This window comes from Trichosurus vulpecula, chromosome 4 (genome assembly GCF_011100635.1).
Source record: "Trichosurus vulpecula isolate mTriVul1 chromosome 4, mTriVul1.pri, whole genome shotgun sequence".
NCBI classification, from domain to species: Eukaryota; Metazoa; Chordata; class Mammalia; order Diprotodontia; family Phalangeridae; genus Trichosurus; species Trichosurus vulpecula.
The window spans coordinates 32,653,441-32,672,657 of NC_050576.1; the positions used below are offsets into that span (position 1 = coordinate 32,653,441).

At 52.4% G+C, this 19,217-nt stretch overlaps 1 protein-coding gene across 1 annotated transcript; it reads left to right on the plus strand.

Moving 5' to 3' along the window:
- The first annotated feature begins 1,205 nt into the window (after positions 1-1,205).
- On the plus strand, positions 1,206-18,500 carry MOB3C (MOB kinase activator 3C). Its single transcript, XM_036753659.1, has 4 exons — positions 1,206-1,361; positions 8,507-8,950; positions 16,890-17,092; positions 17,842-18,500. The coding sequence occupies exons 2-4, from the start codon at positions 8,533-8,535 to the stop codon at positions 17,869-17,871; spliced, it is 651 nt and encodes a 216-aa protein (XP_036609554.1). The 5' UTR covers positions 1,206-1,361; positions 8,507-8,532; the 3' UTR covers positions 17,872-18,500.
- The last annotated feature ends 717 nt before the right edge of the window (positions 18,501-19,217 follow it).

Consider the following 19,217-nt stretch of genomic DNA (forward strand, 5'->3'; position numbering starts at 1 on the left):
AGCTTTGGTGCTCTCTTAGTCCAGGGGGCTCTCTTAGTCCAGGCGGCCTGCCAATCCAGCTAGTCACATCTGGGGGCTAGGTCAGGGCCCAGACTGAAACCACAACTTAGATTAGGACCCAGTCTTGAATTGGATCAGTGTCAAGGCTTTCCCTGGGGCTGGAGATGGGCCTCACTCTTAGACCAGGATCAGGGCTCATCGTCGGGCCAGCGTCAAGACCGGTGCTCAGACTAAGACCAAGGTCAGGACTCAGGGGCAGCTACAGTGGTATATATGGTGTATATATGGCATATATATGTTAGAGTGCATAGAGGCCTCAGCCTGGACCTAGGAAGACCCGAGTTCATATCAAATGTCAGACACTCACTACCTGTGTAACCCTGGCCAAGTCATTTAACCCGAGTTTTCCTGTTTTCTCATCTATAAAATGGGGATCATAATTAACACCTACCTTGCAGGATTGTTGTGAAAATTTTTGTAAAACACTCAGCACAGACCCGGCACAGAGCACTTACTGCATTAACATCCTGCTTGTTGTCTGGAGCCATGGAGGGGCTCAGACTGGGACCAAGACCGGGATGGAGACCCAGCCTTGGGTCAGGACCAGGGGCAGGGGGAGGGGCAGAGCTCAGCCCAGGATCAGGACCTGGGGCAGCGGCAGGGCTCAGCCCAGGACCAGGGTCAAGACCCAGGCTCAAGACTCAGGCTCTGATCAGGATCAGGGTCAGGGTTAGGGCTCAGCCAGAGACCAAAGACAAGGCTCAGCCCAGGACCAGGATCAGGATCAGAGCTCAGCCCAGGATCAGGGGCAGGGGCAGGGCTTAGCAGGGGCACGGGGGCTCAGCACAGGACCTGGGGCAGGGCTCAGTCCAAGACCAGGATCAGGACCCAGGCTCTGATCAGGATCGGGGTCAGGGTTAGGGCTCAGCCCGAGACCAAAGACAAGGCTCAGCCCGGGACCAGAGAAAGGACTCAGGGCCCAACCACTGTGCCGTCGTCCCCAGCTGCCCACGAAAGACAGCGAGAATAAAAAGCGAGCGTGGGAAGGAACGGAGGACGGGGGCAGGGCGGGCCGGGGCGGGGCGGGGGAAGGGGGAGGCTGGAGGCCCGTGGGCCGGTCTGGCAGCGTGGCGGGGGCGGGGCCAGAGGCGGGGCCGGTCGAGATTCCCCTGACCTGAGCCTCAGCCCAGCTGGGCGAGCAGGAACAGCAGCCGTACCGTAGCTGCCTCCAGCACCCAGCGGCTGGCCCCGAGCGGAAGAGAGCGAGCTCCCGGGTGGAGGAACCGACGGACAGGCAGGCGGACCGACAGACGGTAGGACAGCCGACCCGCCTCCTCGAACGCCAGGCCCGGCTGTGACCGGTGAGTGACCCCCCACCCCACCCCGGGACCCCGCCCCCCTCCGGAATGTGGCTCGGCACCGCCGGGGTTTAGCGCACCCACACAGCGCCGGGCCGGGCTCCAGGCGTCCAGAGCTGGACCGCGACCCTCCTCGAGGGGCCAGCCTGTGCCGGTAAGCGCTGACGCTGCACCGGGCACCAAGCGCCTAGGCGAACCTAGCACTGGGGCCAGGGAGGGGGCTCTGCGAGGGTCACAGGCGCCGGGATCGGGGAATCCAGGCTTCGTCCTCAGGAAACCCCCTTTCTAATAAGTATACGCTTCACCCAGAGCATCGCAACCGAGAGGCAGATGGGGTAGTGGAGAGAGCCCGGGGGTTGGAGGCAGATGCCCCAGATTCCAATCTTAGCTCTGACAGTTTCCTCTTCTGGAGAATGGGCACGATTATAGCCCCTACCAACCAGGGCTGCGGTGAGCTCCTTTCTGTTAATTATGAGCCCTTCCAACCTTGGTGAGAAGAATGTGGGCGTGTATTCGTCCTCCTACTAAGAGCACCTTAAGCCTTTGGCTGGATCTCAGTTGTTCCCTCTATAAAATGGACTGTTTGGGGGGGGAGGTAGATGGGATGATGCGTGAGGCCTCTGCTAGCCCTGGGCAGCTCCAGGGCCAGCTCCACTCTGAGTGACTTCATGTGGGCAGGGCCTTCCTGGTGGAGGTGTGTTTGAGGCAGCTCTTTGAAAGAAGCTGAGATCAATTGGCTGTTAGAAATTGCCTTTTACCAGGAAGGACCCTGACACCCAAAGAAGGGAAGGGACTTAGCCCAAGTCCTAAGGAAGTTAGTGGCACCTGGAGATTCCCAGGTCAGTGCCCTCCTTCCCCCCTCCCCGGCACAGCTGCACTTCCTAAGTGACTGAGACACAGAGGTAAGGCAGAACGTCCTGCCCTGATGCACAGGGAGGCCTAGAGCTGAGGAGGTGAGAGCAGAGGGGAGTCAAGACGAGGCCAGTCATGGCTAGTGGGGGAATCCAGCTTCCTTTTCACCCAGTCCTGGCCAGCCTCATGGTCCCTATTTTCCTAAAGGGGAAACTGAGGCCCAGACTGTTGGGTGACTTTTCTGGGGTCTCAGGAAACCCCTAGGTCCTGGCCTGGCTCTGCATAATAACTATTAGATCAGAAGGGAACCTAGGATACCAGGGAGTTTCTGTTACATTTAAGGAAACAGACTCAGCAAGAACAGGGCCTTGCCCTGGTCCACATGTCCAGGGTTCTGATCTCGAAGGCCTGTTTTTTCTTCAAAAGAAGCCCTGAAAGACCTCCAGAGAATACCAAAAGTCCAGCAGCCTGTGCTTGGAGGGGGAGGGTTCAGGGTTGGCAGCAGGGCATGTTTATGGGGGTGAGGAGGATAAAAAGGAGGCCAGGGGACGGGGCCTCTCTGGAACCCTCCTGAGCTAAGTTCTCATGCTGGTGGGCACGGTGTGTGGGGTTAGCCTTGGCCTAGGAGAGCCCGATGGTTGCCAAGGAGCCAATTGAGGCTGTCCCAGAGTGGGAGGGGCTGCCTCCAGGGTCAGTGAGCCCCTTTTCCCTGGAGGGTTGGAGCGGAAGCTAGATGCTCACTTGTCTGGGATGTTCCAGTAGGGGATTCCTTCTTGTATGGGCTGGACCAGATACTCTTGAGGTTGCTGCCAACTCCAATTCTGGATTCTGTGAATCTAGGGAGGGGCCAGCAGAGGTAGGAAAGAGTGATTCTTCTCTATTTGTCTGCTCTCTCATCTCCCTGAGTCCTCACCACAGCCCCCAGAGGATCCCAGAGCTGGGATCGGCCCTTATTGTTTCTAGATTTTACAAAGGGGTAAACTGAGGTCAGAGGAGAAGAATCACCCCCGCCCCAGGCCCCCCAGCAAGGTCCCTCAGTCAACCGTCAGCAGACACCTGCATGTACACTAACTTCTTCACCAGGCACTGGGGATATGAGGAGAAGAAGGAGAGGTCGAGCCCTGGGGGAATCTCCCTTCTCTGCCTTGTGCTCAAGCAAAGGCCATTGGATCATGAGAGCATCATATTTTAAGCTGAAAGCTTCTAGAGCCCATCCCTACCCCAAGAAAATTAGCCCCTGTCCTGGGGAGGGGCTCTCCACCCCATGCACAGACTCCGGCCCGAAATGGAATCTTCCCCAACTCAAAGGGCAGGGCAGGGCAGGGCAGGAGGGAGGGAGAGAGAGAAAGGGGATGCTTCTGGCTAAGGGGCCCTCCACCCTCTCACCTGAGTCCAGTCTCTGGTATTAGTCACCTCCAGAAGTACTCACTGAGCCAGGAGTCAGGAAAGTGTCCTATTTCTGACACTGGTGGGCAGCTTTCTCAGTGCCTCAGCTTCCCCTGCTGTAAAATGGAGACAATTAATCTTCACACTGTCTGCCTTCCAGGAGTTTATGGGGAAAATCCTTGATTGACTTCAAAGCCTCAGAGAAATGGGCAGGCAGGCTCCTGGTGCCTGTTCTTGCTCCCTCCTCCCTCCTCAAGCTAGAAGGTTTGCCCCATTCATCCCCCTGCCCCTCACCATCACCCCAGATATGGCCTTGCTGTGTCTGAAGACTCAGGAAAAAAGAGGCATCCAGGCATGCCTCCATGTGGTCGTATCAGGACCGACTTGAGTCCTTCACGCTGAGGTTGATACATAGTCAGGAAGGCAGTTTCTCTTTTTGGAGGCCCCTTAGGGCTCACCTCTCTGGGACCTCTTTTCTTTGCTCCCCACATGGTTCAGTCTCTGGCCCTTCATTAGGGGTCTTTTCCTGACTCTCTCCAGGGGCTCCCTGGGTCAGGGAAGACAGAGCTGATTCCTGCTGGCCCATTAGGCCCCTGGCCCTGAGTTAAAGGAGAATCAGAGGTTGCCCAGAGAGAGAACAGGGGTGGGATTGGGTGGGGTTTCTATCATGAATATGTCTCCCTGGGGCTCCTCTTTCTGGGAGGGAAACAGAAGAAGAGAAGGGAAGGTTTCAGGGTTGTATCTTAAATAGCAGCTCTGCTTGGGAGGAAGGGGTATGTGTGTGTGTGTGTGTGTGTGTGTGTGTGTGTTGTGTATGTGTGTATATGTGTGTGTTGTGCATGTGTGTATTGTGTATGTGTATATATATGTGTGTTGTGTATGCATGTGTGTATATGTGTGAGTGTATATGTATGTATATGTGTGTGTTTGTGTGTGTTTGTTGTGTGTGTATGTGTTGCATATGTGTATTGTGTATATGCATGTGTTGTGTGTGTATATGTATGTATATATATGTGTGAGTGTATATATATATATGTGTGGTGTGTGTGTGTGTGTGTGTGTGTGTGTGTGTGTGTGTGGAGAGAGACAGAGAAAGACAGAGAGACAGAGGCAGACTCTTGGAGAGACAGTGCAGCAGAACAGCCAAATGAGCTGGCTTCAAGCCCAGCCCCGACAATCTCTGGCCATCCTCCTCAGGAAAGTGGGAATGGTTTTTCTAACTCAAAAAGTGCTTTGTCAGCATTGCTGAAGGTCTCTATGTTTCAAGGGAAGGACACTAGTCTGTCAGTGGGATGACCCTGAGTATTTCATCTTTATGTGCCCTCCAACGACGGGCCAGACAAGGCCATTTCTAAGGGCCCTTTCAGCTCTAAGGTATGAGAGGAGGCCATGAGTAGATACGACCCACACACCCACCCCCAGCCTGAATCACTAGGACCCTACAGAAAGACAAAACAATAAGCAGGTTCTGAGGGCTTGGCTTGCTTAGAGCATTGCTGAGGCACCAACAACCCAGGGGACGGCTGGGGTATCCCTGGGGAGTTCCCACACCCCTGCCCCATTCAGCCTAGGAGAACCGTGCCCTGTGGGCCTCTCCTTAGAGAGGAAGGAGCCCAGTGGGCTGAGCCCTTGACCAACCCCCACAGTGTCTGCACTGATGCAAGCCAGGAGGGGCTGCGTGAGTCAGACCCATCTCTCCGTCTGTCTCCCTGGGCATCGTCCAGAGAGGAGTCCTCGGAGGGGAGAATGGCCTCTTCGGAAGAACCTGGGCTAAACCCCCAAACTCCCAAGAGGAGATCTGAGGAGGAGGGAGCGCAGTCCAGGTGTGACCACCAGCCTGTTAGGATACACGGAGGTGCCAGGCTCAGGTGGAGTCTGGGGAAAGCTGGTTGTTTGGCTGGAACGCAGAGTGTACAAAGGGGAGTCCAGGGAAACAAGGCTGGAAAGTCAGGTGAGCCCAACTGTGAAGGGCCGTCAATGCTACTCCCTTTCCCTGGTCTTCGGTCCTCTCCAGCCTGGCCCCCCCAGACATCTGCCGACATGTCAACTGCTCTTAGCTCTTCCCCATGTCTGTCCTCTGCCTTTGAGTTGGAAGGTAAAGAACAGTCATCAACAAACACATATTAAGCACCTACTATATACCAGGAACTATATGGGGATACAAAAAACAATGCACAAACACCATCCCTGCCCTCAACCTCAAGGAACTTACATTCTAATAAGGGAACCACAACAAATAAATTACTAAGTACACAGAAGATCCAGATTGGATGGAAGGTAACCCGAGAGGGAAAGGACTAGCACTTAAGGTTTGGGGAGAAGCCTCCTGCAGAAGGGGAGACTTGAGCTGAGTCTTGAAGGAAACTAGGAAGTCTAGGTGAGGAGGGAAGGCATCCCAGGCATGAGGAACAGCCAGTACAAAGACAAGGAGCTGGGAAATGGAGTGTTGTGTTTGAGGAACAGCAAGAATGCCAGTGTAGCTGGACGACTGAGTACATGGGAGGGAGTAACGTGTAAGGTTAGAAAGGTAGGAAAGAATCAGGTTGTGAAGTGTTTTAAAGGTCAGTCCATTGCCCAGAAGACCTCAGTATTGGAAGGCCAGGGATGGTCAAGTCTGCAGGGAAATGGGGGCTCGGACTCTGATCAACACGGATAGGCTCTGTGTCCTCCCTGGACCCCATCTGTACCTCCCTCTGCCCAAGGATATAGGACGGGGGATGGGAGGAGAACTTCATAGAGCCATATTTAAATGGGTCAGCCTTTGATATGTAAAGGAAGTGAACTTTCCAGACCCAGAGTCAGCAGATGTGTCTACACAAAGCTTCTGCAGAATCATCCACTCTCCTATTCCCCTACCCCTCATGACTAACCGAACACAGGGTCAAAACAATTGACCAAGGCTGGAGGACAATTTTTAGTTTGTGCGAAATCAGGTCCCTTTAGACAAGTATCAAGCCCGCAAACAGTCCCTGCTCAGAGAGCTCACAGGCTAGGAGAGATGGGCTACCCCTGCCAGCCTGTCCACCCCACAGAGAGTAGTATATGATATGCCAGCCCTGCAAGAATGGCAGAAAAAGAGGCCCATAAGTGCTTGAAAATGAATACTGGACAGATCGAATCTGCAGTGTTAAAGGGGTTAAGAGCGAGGGCAGGGTCCATGGCTTATCTGGATTCTCTGCCTGTGAGTCAGCAGCATGATATAAGAGCCAAGAAAGTAAAGGTGATCTCAGTCTTTATTAAAGTGGGACAGAGGAGGGGAGAGTCCCTCTGGTCAGGCTACGAGGAGAAGCTTGGGTTCAGTTCTAGGTACCACAGATAAGGTGGAGTGTCCAGATGAGGACGGTGAAGGCCGGGAGTCTGCCACACCTGTTTCACTGTAGTCTCTAGGGTAAAGTTTCCTGAAACAGGTGTCTCAGCTGAAGGAACTAGGGATGTTTAACCTGGAAAAGAGAACTCTCAGGGGGGACATGAGATGCCTTCAAGTATCTGGAGATCTGCCAGGGGGAAGAGGGATGAGTGTTGTTCTCCTTGGCCCCAGAGCCAGACCCAGAAAAATGGGGACAGCCCGGAAAAACTTTCCCACAATGAGAGCTCTCTCCAAAGTGATGGAGAGGTGGTGAGGTCCCTCCTTCCAGGGTCTTCAAGCCGATGCTGAATGACCACTTGTTGGGATGTGATATCAGGGATTCCAGGATTGAGCGGCCATTTCTTCTGGAAGGTCTCTTGAGGCTGCACCCCACAGTGTCTGGGTTCTCTCTCCTCCAGTTCTGGGTGTAAGCAGATGGTTACTAGTATCCTCTCACTAGCAGTGCCTTTGTAGGGATGGTTGAGGCCTGACTCCTCTTCTTGCTCCCCATGCAGAGCAGGACTTGCCCACACATTTGCTGAATTAGAGTCTTCCTGGGTGAGGAAGCCCATGCTTCCCCGCCCCACAGCCTGCTTAGTCCTCTGTGACTGCTCCTGTCAGTTCTCCAAGGGGGCCCCTCCTCTTTCCCTCCCCACCTCCCCAGCCTGCAGCCCACACATCCTGCTGGGTTCTTTCCTCTTTCAGCTAGAAAAACCGGAAAGAGTTTTTTGGGCAGAAACTTCCCTCCCCCATGCCCTGGGAATCCCCGGGCCGGACAGACGATGGGATATCCAGGAGGAAGTGTCCCACTGCCAATCAACACAAAACAGAAGGCAGCTGTGGTCAACCAGGCCATTGTGTCCAGCCCCCTGTCTCAGGACTGTCCTGCTAGCAGAGCGGAGAAAAAGTTCTTGTTCTCTAAGGAAGACGATGCCCAGCATCTCTGCAGAGCAGTGCCAGGAGTGCCCGCATTGAGGGTGGCTGGCCATGGGCCTGGTCCTTGGTCCTAATATAGCATGGGGAAAATGGGGAAGGTGTTGAGCCCATGACTGTGGTAGGGTCTGGGGGGAGATGGTCAGTTTCCACTGAAGCCAGTCCAGCCTCCCTCATGGAGCTCAGCTTCTAGCAGGGTCTGCCTGGCCTCTACCCAGATACTCCAGTGCTCCAGATGACATTTTGGGGGCATCACCAAGGGTTCAGGAAGCTGCTGGGAGAGGTTTGAGCGGGGCAGGCTAGCCGGCTTGGCACATAGGAGGTCCTTAGTAAATGTCAAGTGTGGATTCCATCAAGAAAGCCTCCTGTGGAGGTGGTATTTGGGTTGGACTTGGAAGGATGGGGATGGAGGGAGGCAGATGTTCCAGGTTTCAGGAACAGTATGAAAAAAAGGCTCACAGATCCAGAGATGGACGGGACCTTAAAGACCATCATTCTACAGGTGAGGGAACTGAAGCTCGGCCAGGTTATAAAGTCTGGGCCTAGGGTCACACAGTGAGTATCTCCAGTGGCACCAGGGTGTCCTGAGGGGAGGTGGCTAGCCACTCACAGCTCCCTCTGTTTCTTATAGGCCCAAGCTGCTCCAGCCACCCAGCCATGGCTTTGTGCCTGAAACAGGTGTTTAACAAAGACAAGACATTCCGGCCTCGGAAGCGCTTTGAGCCGGGCACCGAACGCTTTGAGCTCTACAAGAAGGCACAGGCCTCGCTGAAGTCGGGCCTGGACCTACGGGCCGTGGTGCGGCTGCCTCCGGGGGAGAGCATCAATGACTGGTTGGCCGTGCACGTGGTGGACTTCTTCAATCGCATCAACCTCATCTACGGCACGATGGGCGAGTGCTGCACGGAGGCCAGCTGCCCGGTGATGTCAGGCGGCCCGCGCTACGAGTACCGATGGCAAGATGAGCACCAGTATCGGCGGCCTGCCAAGCTGCCTGCCCCCCGCTACATGGCGCTGCTCATGGACTGGATCGAGGGGCTCATCAACAACGAAGACGTCTTCCCCACCCAAGTGGGTGAGTGCCCTGGCCTGTGGTGGGAGGGAGGCAAAGACTGGGGGTGTCAGGAAGCCTTGTGGGGAGCTGCTGTGGGGAGCCCACGGGTTGAGTGGGGGCAGCTCTCGGCCTCTAGGGAGCTCCGTAAGGGCAGGGCTGTGACCTGTCCATCACTGGAGGGGAAGGTCTAGAACACAGTGATGATATTCTCCTCTGCTTGAAGCCTCATCTTATCTCCTCTGTCCAGATGCCAGGCCTGTGGCTTTAGGCTGAGTATCTCTGACCCACCCACTTGTCCCTGACCTTAGTCTGGTTGGGGATGGGAAGGGGATCGACTAAGAAAGAAACCACAGGCATAACAGCTTATGGGGCCTCAACCCTGTTCCCTGCCCCAGCCCAGCTCCCTCTCTGGGGAATGGGATCTCCCTGTGGCCTGTGGACTCAGACAGTGTTGATGTAGGCCCTTCTCATGCTCTGGCATGAGCCATACTTCCCAACCCTTTTCCCCAGTACCTGGCCTTCATATTGGTGGGCAAAGTCATTGGACTGGGTTGGGTCTCCCTGGTAAGAGCTTACTAACACCAAAGGTCTTCCATCAGACACTGGGTGGTTCCCTGAGGGTCCTACCTTGAGAAGGAGGTGAGTTTAGGACCCAGGGGTGGGGAACCTGCAGCCTCGAAGCCATAAGTGGACCTCTAGGTCCTCAAGTGCAGAACAAATTTGTTCTGTAAAACTTGGACTCGGCCCTTTGACTGAGTCCAAGTTTTACAGAACAAATTTGTTCTGCACTTGAGGACCTAGAGGCCCACATATGGCTTCGAGGCTGCAGGTTCCTCACCCCCGGGTGAACTTGAAGGTTCCTTCCAGCTTTGAGAATCTAGAAGTGTCTGTACTCATCCCCTAAAGAAGTGACCCTCCTCATCAGGGCTGGAGAAGACATGGAGGAGGGAGAGCTTAGGGTCTCAAGAAGTACCTGAGAAAGTTTGGAAATGGCCGAGGCCAGAGCGGGGTGAGGTTATGCTGTTAAAGGGACAAGGAGGATCTAGCCTAGAGAACCAAAGGCCAAGTGCAGGGATGCGGCCCAGTGGTGGGAAGAATGCTGGACATAGAGTCAGAGGACATGGGTTCAAATTCTGCCTTTGCTAGTCACTGCCTTGTAACCTTGGTCAAGCTGCTTCCCTTTTCACCTTATTATCTCTAAGGCAACCTCTTAGTGGCCTCCAAGGTGCTTTGCAGCACTAGCTCTATGAGCCTAAGAAAAAGCCACAGTTTCCTGGGGGAGTCACAACTCCTGACAGTGTGGCAGACAGGGCAGAGGGCCAGGAGGTCTGGGATCAACTCTTTGCCTGGGTCAGCTCTCCTTTGGAAGACTGGGTTCATTTCTGGGCATCACATTTTAGAAAGGACATTGATCAGCTACCTGAATGGGAAATAGCCTGTTGAGGGAACTGGGGGTATTTAACCTGGAGAAGAGAAGGGCTATAGTATGGAAGAAGGATCAGCCTTGTTCTGCTTGGTCCACGAGGTTAGAACTGGGAACAGTGGAAGAAGAAGGGATGTTGTAAAGATGCCAATTTAGTCTGGATGTCAGGAAGAACTTGCTAAAGTGGATTGGGCTATCTCAGGAACTTACTAAAGTGGATTGGGCTAACTCAACAGGTAGTGAGCTCCCCATCTTTGCAGGTCTTTAAGCAGAGGCTGGACAATCCCTTGTCTGGGATGTTGCAGCGGAAATTCCTTCCTGGATAGGTCCCTTCCAGCTCTCAGATTCCATGATTCTGATCTCAGACAACAGACAGGCCTGCTCCATCTCCAGGCCTTGACTCAAAATCTCTCCAGCTGGTAGGGAATACCAGAAGTTCTGTATCACTGGCAGAGCCTTCGAGAGACACCTTCCATCCACACCCGAGAAGAAGCGCCTTTGAGCCAGTCAATTACATATAAATGGCGTGGCTCCAGGACTCTGCTGGGTTCAGTGTCCTCCATGTCTAGTGTCTAGGTTACATGGTCTCCCTTACCTGGGAATACAAGTCACCAGAGAAAGCAGACTCTATGATGGCTAGGTTCTAGGTACAGGTGGAGATGGTCATTCTTCTGGCCTCTGGTAGCTGAACTGGTCCCTCCTCCTCCCCTAAAAGCCATCCCTGAGCCCCTTTTCTTTCCAGACTACAAGCCAGGTAGTCTTTGGGCCCTTGGTGCAGTATTCTGCCTCCCTTCCTGTCTTGGGTCCCACCCCTTGAGCCAATCATGGGCCTCCTTCAGTCACTCTGACCCTAGCCTTTTCCATATACATACTCCATGTCACACCCGTAAGATAACATTGTTCTACAGAAAAACATGGGTGTAACTGCTTCTATGTAAGATAACAGAATCCTAAAGTCCCTAGTTGGAAAGGACCTTTGATGTCATCCAGTTCCAGCATAAAAGCCTGTCAGCAGCATCTCCAACCAGTAGGTGGCCACCCAGCCTCTATTTGCATATCTCCCATGACAGGGAGCTCACTACTGGAGAAGGCTGCCCATGCAGCCCAGTGTTAGAAAGTCCTTCCTAATATCGAGCAGAAATCCTGTCCCTGGTTAGGTCATGATTTGGCATCAGGGAAAAAGGGAGGAAGCCTGACTGTTCAATGCAACAACCCCTTATTAAGACGTATGGTGCCTACAATACAAAGAGACCTGTACTTTGGTCTGGCCTAGGCCCTCCCCTCATGGCACTGCCAGTCTCGGGGGGAAGAGGGCTGCACTCAGCAGCACACATGATGTTCCCTAATCCGAGAGGGACATGAGACCTAATGGGGAAGATGCTGGAAGCCTGGGGAGCCAGGGGAGGGGGCGTCCTGGGATCAATGGCAGTGGACTGGGGGCATGAACGCCCCACGAGAACATCAACAGTAGGATGTGAGCTCCTCAAAGGCATGCACTCAATAAATGCTGATTGCATTGAAGTGAATGAAGCTGGAAAAGACAGAAAAGGACCATAAGGAACTGATTACCTAGGTGAAGGCCCAGAGGTGGGATTGAGGATGGGTTGGGGCACCTTCCTGATGCACCTCCTCACTAGACTCCAGTGGCCACCCATCATCTCCATGATCAAATAGAAAATCCTTTGTTTGTTTGGCATCAAAAGCCTGACTTCATCCCACTTGACTGGAGTGTAGTGTGTGTGGAGGAGGGGAGGGAATGAGGCAGGGTACTGCCAGATCACAGAGAGCCTTGAATGCCAGGGAAAAAACAAGTTTAAACATGCCTCAGTGGGCAGAAGGGACATGGTGATGATGCTTAGGGCAGAGAAGAGACCACATGCATGTGTGATAAACATGATTCTGGCAGTGGTGGGGAAGCCCTGAATGGGAGCTAATGCCATAGTCCTTGTGGGTGATGAACTCAAGGCCCTTCCCTATTGTGATCGCCTTCCCCAGCCACACTCCAGCTGATCAGTGTCTTTCCTAAAATGCAGGGCCAAGAGGGGGACATAAGCCCCTAGTTATGGCCAGTCCAGAGCAGAGGACAGAGAGATTCTCATCTCCTTATGTTGTTTCCAACCTGTCCAACTCTTCATAACCCCATTTGGGGTTTTCTTGGCAGGAGATGCTGGAGTGGTTTGTCATTTCCTTCTCCAGCTCATTTGACAGATGAGGAAACTGAGGCAAACAGGGTGAAATGACTTGCCCGGGGTCACCAGCTCATAAGTGTCTGAGGCCAGATTTGAACTCAGCAAGAAGAGTCTTCCCTGACTCCAGGCCTGGTGCTCTGCCTACTGAACCACCCAGCTGCCTCCATGTCACTGGTGCCTAAACACAGCCTAGGATCCTACCAGCTTTTTTGCTGAACTGTATCATGCTATTGATTTACAAGGAACTTGCAGCCCACTGTAACCCCCACATGTTTCAGACAAATTGCACCCTCACCATGCCCCTCCTGTCTGCTACTTAAGAAGCTGATTTCCTTCAAACCCAAATGTAAGGTTTTCCCTCCTCAAGCTTCAATGTGCAAGAGAACCCAGCATCATGGATAAAGGGCTGGCCTTCACATCAGGAACACCTGGGTTCACATCCAGCCTTGACTCAACCTGACAGTGTGACCCTGGACAAGTCACTTATCCTCCCAATGCTCCAGAAAGCTCTCTGAGACAAAGTTACAGAGGAGGTGCCCAGAACCAGGCTCATTCCCTGTCCCCTCAAACCCTCCCCTCTTCTGAACTTCCCAGTTACCATGAGGGTACTACCACCTTCCCAGTCACCATCTTCAGCCCCTCACTCAAATTTACTCCATATATTGATTTAATTCTGCACAAAGTTTGGAATATCTACCTTCACCGTGTCCCTTCTCTCCTTGGATGCCACCCCGCTCTGGTGTGGGCCCTCCTCACCTCACACCTGGACTACTGCAGTAGTTGCCTGCCTCCGGGCTCTCCCCACTCCAGTCCATCCTCCATTCAGCCGTTAAAGCAAAGGTCTGTTTGTGTTAGATCCCCCACCCAGTCACTAGTCTCCAGTGGCCACCTATCACCTCCACAATCAAATAGAAAATCCTCTGTTTGGCATTGAAAGCCTTTCACAGCCTGGCCTCTTTTCACCTCCCCTTCCAGGCTTCTCTCTGTGCCATGAAGCCACGTAGGAGCTGGTGGAGTCAGAGGTGGCCTGCTCAGAGAAGGAGAAGAGCTAGAGAGTAGGGGGTCTCTGAAATGTTGGGAGAGGAGGGGAGCTGAAATAGAAGCAGCATGAAATAGGGGGAATGGGCAAGAGCAGGAGTCAGGAGACAGCTGTGTTCAAGCCCGAGCTGGCATTTACTAGCTGTGAGATAATTGGCACAGAATTTAGGTTCCCAAGCCTTATTTTCCTGATCTGTAAAATGGGGGTAATGACCCTCACCTTACCTCCCTTGGAGGGTGGTGGGGAAAGCACCTTGTCAGTTTTAGAGAGATTTAGAAAGAGGAGCTGTGATTTTCCAGCAGTGTCAGAAGCTACAGGTGAGGGCTGAAAAAAGCCCTTTAGATTTAGAGGCAGAGGGGATGGAAGCCAGATGGAAATGAGTTGAGAAAAGACTTAGATGTGCTCTTTTTCCATCTGGTGAATTTTATGCTATTGGTTGCCATCTTGCCAGTGTGGAAGGGTACGAACCATTGAGTTTTGGTTTTTGTATCTGTTGCCTGGCACTGTGCCCTTAATAAATGCTGGTCAATTTTTAATTTTTTTTAATTTTAAAAAATTAAATTAAATTAAATTTTAAAAGTATTTTTAAAAGGAATACCATTTTTACATCATATTGGAGGCACCTACCCCTTTGCAGAGGCAGGAGATCCACAAGCATCGCACATCACATGTAGTTTCAGACTTTTTCAATGTATTGATCGATTAGGCTGATTTTTTTCCTTTTCAAACTTTTAAAAATTGCTTTTTGTTATATGGGCTGTCTCTCTGGGAGGGGGAAGGATACAGGGGAAAACTGCAGTGATGTAAAAAATCAAAATATATAGACATTTATTTTTAAAATAATTTTTTTAAATATGTTGAGAGACAGGATTAAACCAGAGAGAGAACTCCTTCTAGCTTGGTGGCCTTCAACAAGTCACTCACTCCACTTGTCTGGGCCTCAACATCCTTATTTGCAAAGTTAGCAGAATGAAATGGAAAAAACAGCTCTGCCTTAAAGCACAAGAACAGAGAGAAGATGAGAAAATGACCAGGAGCCTGGAGCCTGGGGTTCTAATCCTGGCTCTGTCATGAGATCACTGGTTGGTGGTCTCTGAGCTAAGATCTCCCCCTAGCTCTGGCATTCTAGGCTCCTTTGGAATCTACAGAGGTGCTCCAATCAGTGCCTCCAGGAAAGAAAACTCAGACAAGCACCCAAAGAAGCAATGTCTTGACTTTAGATTCTGTTAGAAGCAGACCGAGCAGAGGACCACAAAGAAAAGGTCAACGCTCCCTGTTTTAGGGAGTCGCAGGAAGCAGGATGGGTGTTCTGTCCAAGAAGAACAGAAGGAAGGTTGAGAGACAGACACAGGCAGAGAAGCAGGCAGGGGGCCACTGGGAGGTGGATGGGTTACTCCCTGCTACTCCCCAACCATATTTGTTAGGAGAAAAAGGCCTTATATTGGTGATTATTCCCTTGGTCAGCTTAGTTCTGAGGAAGCCAGAGTGAGTATACCATACCACAGCAACAGATTGTGGAAGATGGAGTTATGGAATAATCAATTATTCAGAAGCATTTATTAAGCTCCTATTATGTACCATGCACTAGAGATACAGACAGAAACAAGGTAGTACCTTCCCTAGTAGTGACCATGGGACCTTTCTCTCCCCTTTCTCTCACCTTGGTCTACCTCCCTGGGATTTTCTTCTATAGGTTTTGGACTTCGTCCTGCGTGGGAATAAACAGGGACCCTGTGACAGGTTCCTGCCCTACCTTGACTGTTTATAGGTTGTAGGATTGAGCTGGAGTGTGGCCTGATCTATCCTGGGCATCGAGGGAACCAGCCTATGATGAGAAACAGCCCCAGGCTAGCCCAAAACATGGCAGTGTGAGGCTTTCTGTGCTTTCACCGCAAGGGGCAGTATGGAGCCAAGAAGGCCATCTAAAGTAAGACTGGGACCATCCAGCACAAGTATGAAATGGAGGCTATTGTCATTAAGCCTAATCACTTGATATTCCCCAGTGGGTATGATGGGAAGAGTGCTGGGATTTGGAGGTCTGGATTCCAGTTCTGCCACTAACCAGCTGCCTGACTGTAACCTTCACCTGGGCTGTAAAATTAGGAGGCTGGATTAGATAGCCATGGCCAAAGCCATGCTCCTCTGCCTGGTCTGGGAGAAAGCCATGAGCATCCTGGAGTAAACAAAAAGATGTCGGCACTCACAGAAGCATTTCTGAATTTCACGTTAGCCTTGGTAATAGAGGTCTAAGTGGGACCTTCATTGACAGATTTGCTCGTTGCTTTTTCTTCCAGAGACCAAGAGTCTAAGTCCTGTTAACCTAAGCCAGGGGTAAGGAACCTGCAGCCTCGAGGCCACATGTGGCCCTTTAGGTCCTCAAGTGTGGCCCTTTGACCAAAACTTCTATAAGTTTAGATTCAATCAAAGGACTGTACTTGAAGATCTAGAGGGCCACATGTGGCCTCAAAGCCATAGGTTCCCTACCCCTGACCTAAGCTATTCCTTCTCTTACATTTTCTGCTCTCAGAATGAAACTGAAGGCAGGATAAGAGGGGCGGGGAGTGGTGGACTGGACAGGAGGTTCAGGGCATGATCTTGGAGTGAGACATAAATGGGAGATGGGTTTCTGCCTCTTTCTTCAGAATGGGGCAGAGGAACCTGGTATCTTGGCTCTTCTATAGGGAAATGAGCTTGGAAATGGGGACTGGGGTACACGCAAGGGGACTATAGTACAGGGGGCCCAATGTCCAGGGGTCTGAATATCCCAGGATCCAGATGTCCAAGGGTCCAGATGGCCCGAGGTCCCTATGTCCAAGGGCCCTGGTATCCTGGGGTCCTGGATATCTAGGGGTCCAGATGGCCAGATGTCCCTATGTCCAAGGTCCATGATGTCCTGGGGTGCTGCATATCCAGGGGTCCAGATGGCCAGAGGTCCCTATGTCCAAGGGCCCTGATGTCCTAGGGTCCTGGATATGCAAGGGTCCAGATGGCCAGAGGTCCCTATGTCCAAGGGTCCTGGATATCCAAGGGTCCAGATGGCCAGATGTCCCTATGTCCAAGGGCCATGATGTCCTGGGGTCCTGGATATCCAGGGGTCCAGATGGCCAGAGGTCCCTATGTCCAAGGGCCCTAATGTCCTGGGGTGCTACATATCCAGGGGTCCAGATGGCCAGAGGTCCTTATGTCCAGGGGCCCTGATATTCTGGGGTCTTAATGTCTAGGGTTCTGGATGTTCAGGGGCCCAGATATCTGGGGGTCTAGATTCCAGGGGTCTAGATTCCAAATCAGTTCTTTCTCTTTTACCTGCAGGGATCCCCTTCCCCAAGAACTTCCAGCAAGTGTGCACCAAGATCCTGACCCGCCTTTTCCGGGTCTTTGTCCATGTCTACATCCACCATTTTGATGGCATCATCGCCATGGGTGCTGAGGCCCATGTCAACACCTGCTACAAGCACTTCTACTACTTTATCCAGGAGTTCAGCCTAGTGGACCACCGGGAGCTAGAGCCACTGGTAAGACAGGCCTCAGGGCTGGCCCTCACTCCAGGCTTCTAGGCCCTCCTGCCTCCTCGACCACCATGTCTATTTGTCCAGGGCCTTAAGGCTTACAAACCATTCCCCACTCCCCAAAACCCATTATTATCCCCATTTCATGGAGGAGGAAGCTGAGGACCCAAGAGCCCAGGGTCACAGAGCTAGTGAATGTCTGAGCCAAGCTTTGAACCCAGGGCTCCCACCCTCAGGCCCACTGCCTTAAATTCCCTCTGTGGGCTCCGTGTCTTCACATCTAACACAGGAGTCATTTTCCAGCCTGGGGAGACTCTGCTGCCCTCTCTGTGGACACTGTGTTGTCCTCGACCCATCGAGGGCAATGCAGGCCTCCTTTCCAGACCTGTCCACATTGTGGTTTTGTGGCAGGAGGCATCATGGTCTCACTTCTTTGGCCACTCTATCTGGGGCTTGATGGTTTTAGGGGTGGTTCACTGTAAGAAAGCCTAATGTATAAAATTCTGATTGTGCCAACTAGATCAATGGGGAGCTAGAGATCGTTTTTATTATATAGAGGTTCTTCCTGCTACCATTTCATTGCCACAAGCCTTCATGAAGCCCCGAGAACTCACTGGATACCCCAGGGTACAAGATCACAACGTTCTCAAGGGAGGAATATACTGGGGTGGGGAGGCGGGAGAATAGGCCTTGAGGCCTAGGGGCTTCCGGATGCTCAGCCCTGACCTTCTTTGTCCTTGCTTTTGACATTTCAGAGAGAGATGACAGAGAGGATCTGTCATTGAGCTCCCAGCTGCCTGGGGGACAATGCTGACCTTTGGCCTGGAGCTCCGGGGACCTTGGTGGGGAAAAGGCAACAGTCCCGAGACTGTGGCTCTGGCTGTGGAGAGGCCCGCAGCCACTATCTTCTCCTGGTGCCCCTCCTGAGGCCCTCCAAACACCAGTTTTCATTTTCCAGAATCTGCCCATGTTCTCGTCTGCTGGAAGGGGGTTGGGAAGGACCAGGAAGAAAGACAGAAAGAAAAGCACACACTTCAGAAACTGCTGGGAAGGAGCGTGTCATGAATCTGACATTTTCCTTGGGAGACCTCCCCCACCCTCACCCCAAGCTAGACAAGGCCCCTGAGCAGCTTTGGGGAGATAACTGATGTAGGGGTATAATTAACCTAAAAGTCTTGAACAGCGTAGGGGCCAGAGCCAGGAGGGCCCTGAGTGTGACCTTGTGACATCACTGGCCTTCAAGGGACTGTCAGTGAAGGCAAGAAGCATTTATTAAGCGCTTTCTGTGTACCAGGCACTGAGCTAAGAGCTGAGTGTGTGTCTGGCTCTTGTACTTAGGCCTATGTGTAGGTGTGACTCCTTCCGTGTGTGTGTGTGTGTGTGTGTGTGTGTGTGTGTGTGTGTGTACTTATGTATGCACTTATGTGTGACTTCCTGGCTTCATGTGTTGGAGTTAAGGGCCTCGTGCATATGGGGCAGTAAGTGAAGAATATTTTACAATTTGGGGGAGGGGAGGGTATCCATGCCACCATTCCTCCACCAGGAGGACCCTGTAGAACCAAGAATTAAAAGGTGGCTCAGTGAACAGTGGGGACCCTGGTCCTGACTGCCCTGAAGGCCCCCTACCCAACTCTGGTTCCCAGCCTGAGGCTCTCCTAGGAGAGGCCACCTCATCCATCCTCTGGACTCAGGATGACTATGTTGGGAGGGAGGGGGCAGTGTGGAAGAACCCTGCCGCTCTCAGACGTCCCCTGTCCCTCCCTACCTCAAGAAGTCATTTTCAGGGGATTAACCACAAGTCACCAACCAAGCAGGCCTTGCTTGCATCTAGCCAAGATCTCACGTGCTACAGTTTAGTCTTTAGCACAGATGGAAGCCATCCACTGAGAGCCCTTACAAAGACATCTTTGGGCAAAGCCACTCCGGGCTCATGAGCTCATGAGGCTGCTCTTAGACTGTCAGGACACCACAGAATAAGCTATTTGCATTGAAGAGACCATTCTTGGACTCTTCCCCAAAGCTGGGGCAGGTCGGCCCTTTGGCCAAACCCTTCAGGATTCTTCACTGCTTGAAGCAAAAGGGTTTCCAGTGTAAGGAGCGTATGTATCCAGGCCAGATCCCTCTCATTCTG

Excerpts from the sequence above, each read along its gene's own strand:
- MOB3C (XM_036753659.1), top strand. The coding sequence starts at position 8,533 with ATGGCTTTGTGCCTGAAACAGGTGTTTAACAAAGACAAGACATTCCGG. Across the intron at positions 8,951-16,889 it reads CGTCTTCCCCACCCAAGTGG|GGATCCCCTTCCCCAAGAAC; the intron begins GTGAGTGCCCTG and ends TTTTACCTGCAG. Across the intron at positions 17,093-17,841 it reads ACCGGGAGCTAGAGCCACTG|AGAGAGATGACAGAGAGGAT; the intron begins GTAAGACAGGCC and ends TTGACATTTCAG.